The sequence below is a fragment of the Callospermophilus lateralis genome, unplaced genomic scaffold (genome assembly GCF_048772815.1).
Source record: "Callospermophilus lateralis isolate mCalLat2 unplaced genomic scaffold, mCalLat2.hap1 Scaffold_147, whole genome shotgun sequence".
Lineage (NCBI taxonomy): Eukaryota > Metazoa > Chordata > Mammalia > Rodentia > Sciuridae > Callospermophilus > Callospermophilus lateralis.
Genome location: NW_027512606.1, coordinates 888524 through 904361, shown reverse-complemented (window position 1 = coordinate 904361; position 15838 = coordinate 888524). Strand labels below are relative to the sequence as shown.

The 15838-nt window shown below is 34.9% G+C and overlaps 1 protein-coding gene across 1 annotated transcript in view; it reads right to left on the bottom strand.

Annotated features, from left to right (window-relative positions):
* Window positions 1-15838, bottom strand: part of LOC143390060 (EGF-like repeat and discoidin I-like domain-containing protein 3) — a 170810-nt gene that overhangs the window by 105383 nt on the left and 49589 nt on the right. Inside the window, exon 4 of the mRNA XM_076842683.1 lies at window positions 3200-3328. Coding sequence (XP_076698798.1) covers window positions 3200-3328 — 129 coding nt within the window. The remainder of the gene's footprint in view (window positions 1-3199; window positions 3329-15838) is intronic.

Genomic DNA, 15838 nt, shown 5'->3' with positions numbered 1-15838 from the left:
TAGAGTACAGGGGGTGGTTATGTCAATGAACCTATTTTGTGTGATTCTATAATGGAGAACACCTGAGCTTATCCATTTTTAAAATCCCAGGTAATTATAAAATAAAAAAGAAATCAACCTAATGTAAATTATGGGCTTTAGTTAATAATGTTGTATTAATACTTGCTTACAATTGTAATAAATGTATTGCAGTTCAATATGTTAATGCTAGGGGAAACTGTGTATGGATGTGAAAGAAAGCTAGATGGGAACCCTATATTTCATGCTCAGTTTTTCTATAAACTTTATACTAAAATAAAACTTATACCATTAAAAAATCCAAAAGGCATATGTAGATATTAATTATGGAAATAATTTTCCTAATTTGTAAAACATTGGTAACATAGTTGTTAAACTGAAATGATTACCTGTATATTCATCACTGGGTATCATAAAACTTAATTAAGTGTCTAACTATATTCTAGAATATTTAGTGAATATTCTATCACATAGAACTGATTTAGTAAGCATTCCCCCAATGTCTATCTGCAGGATTTTTTTCTATTCTTTTTCCAAATGAAATATTCATATTAAATTAATACATCTCTAATTTTTAGTAACTTTCAATGAAGTCTTGCCTTTCAAAAACCTTTAACATTTTGCTCTCATCTATTTTATGCAACTGAATTCAACAGTTGCTATCAGTGTAGGATATGATCATACTTAGCTATTCAAAACTTTGTATAGTAGTTCTCAAACTTTCTGATATGCAAGAGTCACCTGGGGATTGTTATGGAGTGCAGATTCTGATTCAGTTGACTTGAGGTGATGCTTGATAATCTGCATTTCTAAAAATCTCCTAGGGACATTCTGAGTAGCAAGGCTCTAGAGAATATCTCGGTCATGAAACTGTTACCAGTGTGAAAAATAAACCCAAACACATAGCAGTTCTTGCAGGGGATTAAAGAGTTGTATTTCTGTTTCTCCTACAGAAAGATTTCCAGAGCTACCAGCACTTCTTAATCTGCTTTCCCAATTTATAATCCTTTTCAATTTCATCTATAAAGTGGAAGGCTTGATAACCTTTATACAGTGAGTAAGCAACCCATTTAGTCATAATATTTTCCTGGTTCATGAGAACCAAAGGTCATCTATTTCTAGTTCAATTCCTCAATTTATGTGTCTTTGGTCACAGAAAGGTCAAATGACTAGCTCAAGGTCACTTATCCAATAACTTTAAAGGTCAGGTCTCAAATCTAGATTTCTGATTCCAAATCCAAATATAGTCTTCTTTCTTCCATTGACTCTTGCAACTAATAATGATGCAATCTACAGAATAGAGGCAGGTGATTTGACAATAAAATTCTAGTTCTGAATTGAATCTCTCAACCTCAGGTTTTCTACTGCAATACCTAAGATGAATTTAAGGTCTTGGGGAAGGGGTCAGTTGCAGAAAGGGGAGCAGTTATTTGGTCTCCAAAATAAGCTTTGAAATTTAATGAATTTTCAGTGTGATGCAAGGGTATAAGGCAAAAGACTGGGACATACAAAAGATGACTTGATTTTTTTTTTTCTGAGTTGCTTAGGGCATCATTAAGTGGCTGAGAGTAACTTTGATCCTCCTGCCTAAGCCTCCTGAGGTGTTGGGATTATAGGCATTTGCCACCACACCTGGCTGACTTGATATATTTGATGGAACTTCTAAGTGCTTAAAAACAACTGAAATGAAATGGAACTGCTCAAAATGAAGAAATTTAGGCCTAGAGATAATGAAAATAATTTTGTATTACTGTATAAATATTATTTGTCAGAACTAAGATATTGAGTTTTCCAATCTCTGGCTTAAAGGCAGGCCCCAACTTCATGCTGCCTTCAACAGTAGGTTGAGGAAAAAGAATGAATTAATGTGGAATACATGTGACATTAGGGGTCTATACATGCCTTCCAAATATAATCCTTCCAAACTCTAAGGATTTCTTCTAACAGTAAGAATCTGCTTGTATATACTCTCAGTTTCTAAAAAAGGAAATCAGAATAATTTGACCTTACATTTAAGGCCCATGTCTGAACACCAGAAAACAGTCCATCATGAAAATCTGGTTCCAGGTGGGTCTTCAGTGTGTATGTGTACAGGCTACTCTGAACTGAATTGAAGGAGGTGGGCAGATTGTCTCCTCTGGGCACAGCTCTGACACTGTATCTCAAGGCATTGTGATTAAGGATTGCCAATATTCTCTTCATTGGATTAAGTGAATATCTAGGCACCTGGGATGCTGGGTTCCCATCTTCAGAAATTCTACAAACTCTTGGACATGGGAAATGTCCAGAAAAGTACAAGATGCTCCCAAAGATTCAGGTTTGGGGGACCCTATGCTTGATGCTATTGGGTGGAAATCAGGCTCTGGCTGACATATCCAGATTTGCCTTACTTATTTTTAAAACCATCACTTAACTGTCACTCTGATATTCATGGCTCACATAATCCCTCTCTACTCTTCCCACCACCTCCCTCTGATCAATATCCAGTCCCTTCTCCAATACTCAGCTTGCATGTGACACCCCTATAAAAACTTTCCTTGAGAGCTTGCCTGCTGGGATCCTGTGGTAATCTGAAGTCCACACCACTCATTTGACATTTTTGTTCAGTTCTGCTTCTAAGAAGAAATCATCACAAATGAATTTATTTTGATGAAATTTCCAGGATAAATAAGATTAGAGATAAAAGAAAGAAGTGCAGATGGCATGCTTGTTGACTTTTCAAAGATTTACATGCTAAAATGACAATAAGAAAGAAGGAGATCCCTGTCTTATAGATAGGGCAGAGTGGACAGTGCTCTTTTCTGGGTATCATCTCTGAACTTAATCACCAGGATAATTCTGGGAAGCTTGAAAAATGTAGCTTTAATGTGAATGTGAAAGGGAGACAAATATCAGTTTTACAGGAACAGGAATATTTTGCAATTATGGTTGAACAATGATGAAAAGGGCAAACCAGGATATTACGAACCCCCCACATCCCTGGAAGGACTGCAACATAGTCGAGTCCTCAGCTGAGGACCTGGTGTATTCAGTGGGAGAGAAGCAGTATAGCCAAGTGCTAGGGCTCTTTGCTGCTCAAACTGCTCAAAGAATCTATGATTCTACTACAAACAAAGAATGGTAATGACTTGTACACTTTAGATCAATAATAATAAAAGCACAATGACTAGAAATAACTTACTGTGCTGACAGTGAATCCCATTAAATCCTCGGGGACATTTACAAACATAGCCTATGAAAGTGTCCCCTCTGTATGCTTCACTTATTTCACAGGTTCCTCCATTATGGCATGGATTCGGAATGCAGGGACCTGAAAGAAAAATAAATATCGCTGCATGATGCATATGCTTAAAAGTAGATCAACATTTTGCAATTAACAATTTTATAGAAAAAGTACTTTAGATATTAACATACAGGAAATGTACTGGTTGTGTAAACTCTGAAGACCTGGGTTGGAATTCTGGTTTTACCACATTATAGTCCATGTCACCTTGAAATTTATTTATTTTCTCTGTTGCCTCAGTTTACTCTTGTGTTAAATATTAATATTAATAATATTTATCTCAATGGGTTCTGTTACCAATGAAAAGAGTTCAGGTACATACAAAATATCAATGAAAGTCTTTACCACATATTAAGAACTCAAAAAATATAGCACTAAGTTAAATTTTCAAGGCATCTGAATTGTAGAATAGCTTTTGCATATTTAAAAATTAATATCAAATAGTAATTTTTTGAAGTTATGAACACTGAAGAGTTTTTGTCCTCTGTTATAGCATAAGACTGTAACCACAGAGACCAAGAAAAATTTTATAGACTACTTTTGAATTTAAGGTAGAACATGCCTCTGGAAAAGCATGTTTCTTGCCAACCTAAAAGGGGCAGTTAACCAAAAGTTGCACCTTTGGAGAAAAAGAGTTTAATCATCACTTAGGAGCTTTCAGGAAGTAACTTCAACAGAGTGACCAATACCTGTGGCAAGTGACAAGGTTGTGCTCAGATCTCCCTTGGAGAGAACCAGACTGCCAGCAATGTGGTTAGTTGACAGCAGCCAGGTACTGAATGGCAGGATCTGCTACAGTAGCATTCATTCCAGGTCACACTCCTTAGCTGAGCACCATGGGGCGTGTCAAGCTGGGCCAGTCCCACTAACCTAAGACCTTTCAAGTGCACATTTTGTACTCTGGAGTGCTCCACTAGTGAATCTGAGGTTTTCTTTGAACCCTGGGTGTCTGAGGGTTTTTCTACGCAATGCTCTTTCTTTCCTTTTTCTTTCTTCAGAAATGTCAGGGAATGTCACCATCTGAGTACTCTACCCTTTGTCCATTATAGACTTTCTCCCTGAGAATTTTTTTCTACTTATTCTGTATTATAGTCTGCTTTCTGGAGAATATTCTTTGATGACAGAATCCAGACTCGAGATTTTGAAGAAGGGTAGAGTCTAGTTGAGGAAAGAAAAATTCTCTCTGTGAGATAAAGAAAGACCAAACAACAAAAACAATGTTGTTTTTTTTTTTCCTACTTTTTTTCTTTTCTTATTTTTTTTTTAACCATGGAGACTAAAGCACATTTCAAAGTGAGAAAAAATATCATGTGTATGCATGAATGCATGAAGACAAATCCCAATATTATGTATGGTTGCAATGCATCAATAAAAATATATGGAAAAAAAGAGAAAATAAAGTTAAGGTGTACATATTAGCAAAGGAGAGTACATATACGAATGTACTGGTGAATTTTACCTTTATGTATATCTAGAAAGCATCAATTTCAAAACAGCAAATAAATAGAAGAAGACCAGAAGAATAGAAGAAGAACAGGGATGAGAAGGAGGGAAAGGAAGTATTGGACGCTGAAACAGAGCAAATTATATGGAATCGTGAATGTATGATATGTCAAAATGAACTCCGCTACTATGTATAACTATAATGTACTAATAAAACAAAAAAAAGCAAAGTAAGATTAATAAAAAACTAAGTGTCTATGAATAAAAAGTGGATTCCAGAGTCCTGAAGGAAGATGCACTGAGAAAAGGAGCTAATTCTTTCAATTGAGACAGGAAGGAAGGCACAGGGTTGGACACAAGAGGCCCCAACAGGGAGGACTAGTCAAGGAGTGCAAAAGTGAATGGCTACTTGAATATGGGTCTGTCGAGAGCCAGCCATGGGCTATGTATGTGAGCTATGCTCATTTGAGTGTATGAGGGAACTGGACTGATGTTGCTGCTCTGACTGGACTATGTGATATATGTGTCCTTTTCACTAGCTCTGCCTATAATCCCCACACAGCACCTGAGATGGGTGTGACTTTTCAAGATGACAGTCAAATTGCTGACAAGAAGACATCACCAAGCAAGACTCTACCCTCCAAAACCTGACCCTTGGCCCTATTAGAATAAAATGTTCTATTGAACAGCTCTCCCCAAATAAAACTGGGATTTGGGATATGCTTGCTCTCTCTTTTGCCTGCCTCTCTGGCCTCCCTTGTGAGAGCTGAGGTAGAGGAGCCATCTCTGAACCCCAAAATAGTTACTTTCTGTTTCTGTGTGGTTATTTAGTAGCCAGCCCAATTCACCTGGAGCGACCCTGACTGATTTATTCACATGTCATGACATGGGTCAAAGTCCTTTTTGGAACTATGGAGAGGTAATGAAATTTATTATCATCATTTTGCAATAGGACTTCAACAACAGGTAGCAAGTCCTTAGTCCTTAGCAATGTCACTCATTGCCCTGCCATTGGAGCAAAACTTCATGATTGTATTCCTTCGACCAGCAGCTTTATATCTGAAAGTATCTTTGATGATCCATTCCTTTCAGTTTTAACTTGTGTGAAGTTCAATGACTCTAGAGTCTAATAAAGGTACAGTTAGACTAGGAAACAGCATGGCTGGATTGTAAAAAAATAAGTAGAAATCATGGGAGCTGTCATTCCCCACCCCCAGCTGTCCCATTTTAATTACAAAGAATGACCAAGTCTAGAGACTTAGCAAAAAGACTAAAATTAATAAGTTATATTAGAAATTTTGGTGAAGTATATTTTAGCTGCTTGCTAACAAAAAAGAATTTATGTGAGATGATAGTTATGTTAATATACTTTATTATGATAAAACATTTTATTATCTCTATGTACCATAACATCATGTTGTAAACCTTAACTATACATAATAAAATTTATTTTTGAAAAATCAATATATTTATTTAAGTAGGCAGTTTTATGCCATTCAGTACATATCACAAATAAATTATCTAACCTCTGCCCTTAAAGTGATGTATTGCCAATATTGGAGACAGAGAAGAAAGTGCAAGACCAATGACTAGCTTGAGAGGAATTTGAATCATTTTCTTCCATTGCTAAAATGTATAAATTGTGCTAAAAACCCAGATCTATTATTTCTCAGTTTTCACTTTTGTCCTCACTAATTAATTACTATATGGTAGTGTCTTACAATTTCCAAATTCTTTCTATATAAATGTTCTCAAATATTCCTCAAAGCAATTTGGCAAAGTAGTCACTATCATTTTCTTTTGTGGTTATAAAAAAAAAACAACTGAAGATCAGAAAGATTAGATATTTCTCAAATCCACATCTCCTACACACCTTTAGGCCTTGAACAAAGAATATATGATTTCAGAAAGGGATGATGAAATAAATTGGGTGTTAGAGGTTTTACTCATTGATTCATTTCAATATCAGATAAAAAAGACTTAGATATTTTAAACTGATAACCATACAGATAATAATTGTTAGAGAAAGGTAGAAATAGATTCAAATAAATAAATACTTTTAAACTAATAAGGAACTTTTAAAATTACCTTATGCAATCTCTCAATTTTACAGTTGAGAAAGCAAAACCTAATAGGAATATATCTAGAAAACACTTAAGATGAAGAAAATTGAGTTTAACAAATTATATCTAGGAGGAAAAAATAGTTATTAAAACCAAAATTAATGAAGCTATTCCTGTCCTCTCAAGAGAGTGCTGTGATTTACATCAGAGAGAAAATATTTTTCCATGCTCCCTTAAACCTTCAGAGTTCTATTAGTGATGACTAAAAAATACAGAATAAAGGTACTTCTACCAGTTCTTGGGTGAGTTAGAACATAGATTTCCAGGAAAGTGGTCAGTGGAAGTCACTCTAAGGAACACAGGGTGAATCCAAGCCTGGAAGAGATGGCTACCTTATGCATACCTACATCTTAGCAAAATAGACTCATGAGACAGCAAACACAGGGAGATGAGCTACATGAACCTGTGTAACAAAGGGAAGAACTGAGGAAGGGATTGGGAAGACCCAGGAGAGGAGATCTTCAAAGGAAAGCTGAAAGTAAAGTAAGTCTTCAAGGAGAGAGGTGGGTCAAGCAATAGACTGGGATGCTGTAATATTTTGGAAAAAGTGGCTGGTAACAAACGTAATGTCTCAAATTCCAGTTTAAGTTGTTTTCACTGATGCTATGTGAAAAGTCTTTGCAGGAGAATCCAGCTCTACACAGACATTGGCTAACCATCCATGCCTGTGAGTTGTACCTAGGGAAAATAAAGGGAAGCGGCTGTGCTCTCCATCCATCTGGTCCTGCCAGGAGGGGAGAAATGCTCTCCATTCAGCTCATCCTGCCAGAAGTAGAGAAGTGCTGCTGCACACAAAGCCCCAGGGGTTCCAGTGGAGACAGGAATCTGAAGGTAGAGTTGACTGGGGTATGTTAAGTCCCAGGCACTCTGGGCGCTTCCTGAGGGCATAGGCGAAACTTGCCCAGCAATCCTGGTGTAGCCTCTCGCATTCCTAAAAGATGAGAGCTAGTGAGTTGGAACTCATTTCATTCACATCCCAGAGGACATCAGACCTCAGCTGACATATGGGTTTTAGAAAAGACTAAAATAGAGACTGCTGCTATTATTTTTCCCATCCCAAGGTATTCAGTGACTTTCATTTAAAGTAGGATGAAATAAAGTCAACAGTATAAAGATTTAATCTTTCTAGAGTCTTTACAAGCTAGCAACAGGAAGTATACATTTTTCTTTATATTACTTTCTAAGAATATATTCTTGTTTTAGAGATTTAAAAAAAAAACAGGCTTGGAGAGGTTAAAGTAAATAACGTGTCTAACTATAAAAGCAACAATTTTAACGCATTCTTCCTAACTGCAAAGTCCACATCCTTTCCATAAAGCCAGGTTGACAATCTATATACTAATATGTTAGCTATGACAAATGTAAACAGAATTAGCATGAATTCACCAAGCACATTCCTATAAATAGTATAGCACTGCAAAGCCTCCCCACATGAGAACATCTCAGAGTATTTTCAACAATTGTGTCACGAGGTATTACATATACAGGCTCTACTATGCTAACAATACTGTTTCATTTCAGCTATGTTCAAAATCAACTGTCAAACACAAAAATTTCCCCAGTATTGTTACTCAATAAATATATGTAAAACTGATAAAATGCTAAATGCCTTGTCTTCTTTTGGAGTGGTCATGACAGAGCTGAAGTGAATGGTTCCTTGTCACTTTTCCCCAGTATATCATAAATGTCACTTGGGAAGAGTCATGGTCAGCACACAGCAGGTGTTTGGTACATTTTTGAATTAACAAGTATATGACAATAATGAGTAATAACAACTATATCTATTGCTTAAACCCTATTTTAATTTTAGGTTTATAGGGGGTCAATAGCTTTAGGCTTTTCACTCAATAATTACTATGGATACTTCCTGTAAATTTTCTACATCTTTCAATCATTAAGTCCTTTAAAATTTAATTAGGTTCCAATGTTTTTGTCACTAATATGGTTTCATCTTCAAGAATGTTAAACAGAATTGTAAATAACAGACTGTTTGAATGTGTACTTTTACATAATGATTGCATGTATCTTAATTCTTAGGCAAATATACAATCAAGAACAACATAAATTTTCACAATCTCATTAACAGTGTTTTACTCTCCCAATTTAACAATTCTTATTAAATAAAGACATTCACTTTAAAAATGAGCAAAATGAAATAATGAGAAAATAAGTTATTACATAAATAAAACAATAAATGAAGTACCAGGAATCTACTCAATAAATGTGTTTGATAGCCAAAAGTGTTTTGGGTTTTGTGTATGATTAAAATGCATATCAACAGTTTCTTTTTTCTCCAAGCAATAAAGGAATTTAATCATAAGAAAAATAGAGGCATAGAAAACTTCTATTTTTCTTTGTTTTTTCCCCACAACATAATTCTCAGCTCTATTTTGATATTGAAAGTATCATATTAAAGTCCCACTCTGACAAATGATAATAATCATCTACAGTATAAATGATGCTACTACAATGAGGATAAGAAATAAACAGACCCTGACAGACATAGAAGAATTTTCCCACTAATTTTAGGCTAAGTACTATTTATTAATTAGGTACCTAATGTACTAGTAATATACGACAAATACTTTGAGTGGAATTAAAATTGTTGGCAAAGACTAAACTTGCAATATCATAATATGTGTAGTTCTCCAGTTTATATGATTAATTTTTAAGGTGAATTTAGAAGCTTTCCTTCACTTGTGAATGTGGTACAGATGATATAAACAAAGTTCCTTGTTTGTATAGTGGTGTCTGGAAATGCATTCTAAAATCTCTCAATGCCCTCATATTAATAAGTTTTTAATAGGTTATGTTTTTAACTTTAGCAGTCAAAACTGCTAAAGGTATTCAATATCCTGAAGATATTAAATATCATTTCTGTAGCATGTCAGCACTAATATAAATATCTTACCTATAGCTTTGAAAACAATTTAACAGCAGAGCAAAGTTTGAAAACAAATTAATATTACTCAATCAGAGCAAATAAAAACAAAAAGAAGGCAGTCAAGGGTGATCTTACCTCCTTTCTACTTTGATAGTCTCTTAAAAGAAGTTTGCATCTTCTTGTATTATAAATGTGCAGAAGAAGTATACAGACTGGTGGGTATCTTTATTTCTTATTAGTATTTATAAATTACAGATTATCTGATTAGACAACAAGGTTTGGTGATATCACTCTTAAAAAAAGCATAAGTGGAGTTTCAAGAGGCTTTAGGGAATTTTAAAATCGATAGTGCTGTTAATAATTTTGTAGGTAATCTTTAAGTAGTTCCAAACGCAAATGGGGACAGCATATGATCAATATTAATGAACAACAGAATTCAACAGCATGTTTTCCAGGCATTTTTATGCAAGTTTATATAAGTATGTCAACAAGATTAATTGCTCACAAAAGCAATAGATCTATACAATTTACTACTTTTCTACATCTACCTCCTCACAATTCCAATAGTAAAGTTATTATGTGTAACATGGTTAGATTCTCACACATTTGGAGATTGTGCTCCAAATCATGAATACTTTATGGTATATACCCCTATTATTAGGAAGTGAATCCTCTCCTGTGATAATGTGTATCAAGATTGTGTTAATTATGCAAAGTACACCTTCCAATCATTGGCAGTTAGATATTAAAAATGAAGATACACTCACTTTAGATTATGCAGTAGAGAAATGCCAATAGGACAATTGCAAGAGCACAGTTTCCCTATTCTAGCAGAACAAATACATAAGAATAATTATGACCCACGTCTACTCTAAATTCTGGTTTTGAAAGCACACTGAAATTCTCTCATAGCATTGCCTTTACATTTAATAATGTCTGAACACTTTGGCAGTTGCCAGTTTGAGCTATTGCCACTCTATTTTAAAACTAGTTGAAAAGAAGAAATTATTCTGGGCACATTCATATGACTGATGCTTTAAATTTTTTTTATACTATTTACTTCTTTTTCTCCTCTTTTCCTTCCCTCCTCCTTTATTCTGTTCTTCCACGATAAATGTAAATGTGCAAGATTCCATCATTTGAGGAGAAAAATTGTCTATGGATATTTTATATTTAAAAAGAGAGATAAAATATTCTAATACAATATCTAAACATCACTTTCATAGAGGGATAATTAACTTTTTTCTTTAAACTATGAATACACTTAGAAAGATTATGAAAATTAACATCTGGATAATTATGAAAATTAACATCTGGGGCTAAACAGATTTTTTTTCATACCTATTTATAACTTTTTCCCTCAAGTATTAAGGCTGAGTATAACTAATTAGAACAAATTTAAAAAAGAATGAATGATGGGCTCTCTTTATAACTGTCTGTAGGAAGGCATGGAGGTGATAGAGTCTAGAAAGGTTACTTCAGAGCACTTGAATTCACTTTTCAGTATTGCTATGTCAAATTATCACAAATTTTGTAGCTTTAAACAACAGAAATTTTTTTTCTTCATAGGCATAGAAGCTAGAATTCTGAAGCCAAAGAGTTAACAGGGACACACTCTGTCTGAATATTTTATAGGAAAAATGCCTTTCTTGTCTATTTCAGCTGCGGGCAGTTTCTGGCATTCCTGGGTGTGTAGCACCACAACGCCAATCTCTGACTGCCTTCATATGCTCTCTTTCCTGGATTTTCGGTGTCCTTTCCTTTTCTGATAAGGACACTGGTCACTGAATCTGGGGCCCTCTCTACTGCCAGTAGGATTACATTTAGATATCCTTCACAATTCACGTCCACAAAGTCCTTGTGAACAGGTGAACTGTGCTCAGCTCAAATTCACATGTTGATGACTGAGCTTCAGTACCTCAGAATGGCACTCTCTTAGGAGACAGCACCTTGAAAGAAGTAATTGAGGTTAAATGAGGTCATACCAGAGCGCCCTAACCCAATCCAACTGGCAACCTTGTGGGAGCAGGAAATTTAGGCACACAAAGAAACCCAGTGATTCTGTCACACAGAAAATAGCCATGTGAGGACACAGACAGAAGGTGGCCATCTGCAAGCCAAGGAGAGAGACCTCAGAAGAAATCCAACCTGCCAACAGTGAAGTTGCTTTCCTTTCAGAAGAGAAGTTAATTAAGGAAACCAGAGTCTTATTTTATAGCCAGAATTGGATGGAAATATGCTCATATTTATCAATGTTAACATCTTAGCTAAAATTAATTGCTCTTGGTTGTCACATAGCAGTGGCAGATAAGTTTGGTTGGTGGTGGAAATGAAGAGAGAAGTCTATGTTAGAGCCTGTGATTAGGAAGAATACAGAAATACTTATGTAGGTGGAAAGAAGGAAGTATCAAAGAAGGAATAAAGATTCCTTGGAGTTGATCTTTATTCATTTGAAACTTTCATCTGAGCTAGGTTTGCTGATAGTAAGTCATCAACTTTTTGAAAGAGTCATGGTGTGTGTTAATTCTACAAACACAAGTAATAATGGTGTCACAGTTGTCAATACCTTCCCCCCCAGTGGATGAATATTGGTATGACTTTTTAAAAATGAGTTAACATATTAGAGCAAAAAAAGCTATTGATTTACACAGTGATGACTGTATCTTAGTATGACTCACTCCTCCATTCTCTTTCCTGTCCATTCATCTTGCACACTGCTTCCCAAACAAGCTTTCTATAATACTAAGGGCATCATGGAAATTCTCAGCTCAGAAAGCTTAATTTCCCCAATACTAATATATAGTCACATTACATATATGTGTGTATTTTCTTTTATCCTTTATAACATTATATCACTTGGGGCATATTATGGTTTACCATTAATATTTGTTGATTGTTTGATATTATCATTGCAGAGCAAATACAGTGATTACAAGACAAAAACAATGTCATCCCTTTCAAAGACTAAGAAATCTAGATCTGATATAATGTGCTTAGGAATAGAAAAAATAGTATATAGAAATCTTTTATTATAAATTGATGAATGTTATGAAAATAAGCTTTATCATTATTAAATTTAGTAAATATAAGGTACAGATGCAATTCAAGGTGTTGGGTCAATGAGATAAACATTCCCAAAGTCTAAAACAGACATTTTTTTCAATGCATAGACTATCACAATAACCAATATTTTAAATGCTTTAATTAGTGCATTTGTCATATATAAAATTGGGTTTATTTTGACATACTCATATAGGCATGGAATATATTTGTCTTCTCCTCAGTCCCCAGGGATTTCTCTTTCACTCCTTCCTCCCCACTTCCCTTCCTCTATTCCACTGGTCTTTCTTCTACTTATTTATAGTTTAATTTAATTGGTGTTTCATAGATATAAAGGCAGAATTCACTGTAGTATATTTATTTATGTACATAGAATGATTTGGTCAATTTTATTCCACCATTCCTCCCTTTTTCCATCTCTCCTCCCTCTACATCTCCTTCTTCTGATTACTATTTCACTTTCATGGTGTCCTCCCATCCCCTTTCCCCTCTTATTTTACTCTAGCAGTCACATATGAGAGAAAACACATGACCCTTGACTTTCTGAGTCTGAGTCTGGCTTATTTCACTTGGTTTAGTGTTTTCCAGTTCCATTCATTTACCAACAAATGCCACAATTTCATTCTTTCTGGCTGAATAAAATTTCATTGTATATATAAACCACATTCTCTTTATCCATTCATCTGTTCATGGGTAACTGGGCTGGTTCCACAATGTAGGTATTGTGAATTGTGCTGCTATACACATTGGTGTGCCTGTAAAGTTTCTATACAATAAGGGGAAACAAGAGCATGGAGAGAGAGCCTACAGATGGGAGGATCTTTGTCAGCTACTCTTATGAAAGGGAATTAATATCTAAAATATATAAAGAACTAAAAAACTTAACAACAAAAATTAAATAACCCAGTCAATAAATGGGTAAAATAACTAAGCAAACACTCTCAAAAGAAGAAATACAAATGGCCAACAAATATATGAAGAATGTTCAACATACCTAGAAATCAGGGGATTTGAAAATCAAAACTACACTGAGATTTCGTCTTACTTTATTTAGAGTGGCAATAATCAATAATACAAATAATAATAAGTGTTGGGGAGGATGTGAGCAAAAAATCACACTCACACTTTGTTAGTGATACTGCAAATTAGAATAATCACTCTGGAAAGCAATGTGAAGATTTTCAAAAGACTAGGAATAAAATGAATATCTGATCCATCTATTCCACTCCATAGTATTTATGCTAAACAACTAAAATAAACATTTTTATATTATTTTGATGGCTACTATAATAATCATGTGAAAATATTTTCCATGTGAAAATTCCTATGAAAAATTCAGAAAACATAAATGAAATATAAGCTGATTGATATAAAAAAAGAAAAAAGAGAAAAAAATTAAAAGAAAAATTAAAAAGATACTCCATAATTTTGAAGCAATCTAAGAAAATTCTTTTAAAAACTCTTCTTTAATCAGGGAACCAAACAAAGATATTTTCCATGTGCAAATAACTAGTTTAAAATGCATATAATTCAGAATTCACAAGCCATTCCCTGCAAAATACAGTTCAGTCTTGAGGATACACACCAGTGAAGGGGTGGAAAATGGTTAGATATCATCCAAATTTGCCTTTAGCTATCATAGTTTGGTTCATGTAAATGTAATAGGACATAGATAAAGACAGAATAGACACCACTGTTTTCTATATACATTTTATAAGAAAATATCTGAGCCTAAGTTTCAGCAACATCAGGCAATCTCACTCTATCACATGGTGTCTCTAAGCAACTACAAAATTTCCATGTTCTTCATCAATCTTTTTCTGACAGCTCTTCACCTTTTTCAGGTTCCTCCTCAACTTGCTGTCTATGCAGCATAATTAGCATCTCACTGTACACTGCTTTGTTCTTTCATTATTCTATGGGTCTCTTTTATTCCCTGACTGGATTATAAACTATTTGTGCACATGCATGCTGACTTCTTATATTTTTGTACCCCTATAGACTGTAAAATGCTAGGTATCTGGATATTACTTCATACATTTGTACTCATTGACATATAGTTTTGGAAATGTCAACATATAACCAAAAATACTAACCATAATCTATAACAAAAAACAAAGTTCAGAGATTAGAAACATTTTTTAACTGTACCCCTTTTAATTTGCATTAGTAAATTGTGACAACCCAATTTTAAGCCTATAGCCTAGCCAAACTTTCTTTGCCAAATGCTGTAGCAATCTATAATAGATTGTGACTAGTCTTCTAATATAAATAAAGGGGCACACTATTGCAACAAAACTAGAGCTCTTTCTCTTAAAATTGGCTAGGTGATTTTGATCTTGGAGACAGTGATAGGAGGTGAGGGGGGTTTCTATTTCTACTTTTGGAATCAGTCCTCCAGGACCACTATCTTAATCATGAGGCGGAGAGATCCCTGCTGGAGCTGTTTCAGCTATGCTTGGGTGGGAACTGCCCCCACTCCAGACTTCACAGATGAGAACACTGGAAGCACAGCTGGACAGGCAAATTGCTGTTTGCATTCCCTCCTCAGTCTTTGCATGTGGCTTATTTGTGGCTGACTTCAGAAGGCATAAAACAAAGCAGGCATGGATTCTGGCCAGCTGGCCATCTGTTCCTTCACCCACTGTGATAATTTGGTCTTGTAGAATTTTGTTAAGTGAGCATTAAGTAATGACCATGTCAAACAGGGTACATACTGACTATTTCTTAATCACTGGATGAAAGCTTAGGGAATGTTTGCACAAACACAGAAAAGGTCACTAAAGCTTAGAGGGAAAAAAAAAGCAGTGAAATAGATGCATAACAGCAACAATTAACTTCATCTACATTTTTACTTTCCACCATGTTGAATCCATGTCAAATAGAACCGGGTAAATGTGGTATGAGGAAGCTTTGTAAATATCATCAAAGTTCCTAATGATCCACTATGCATGTGGCAATGTGTACAAACTAAAGGAAGAATTTTAAAACCAAGAAAAGATGGGAGGGACTTTATCATCCTGACTG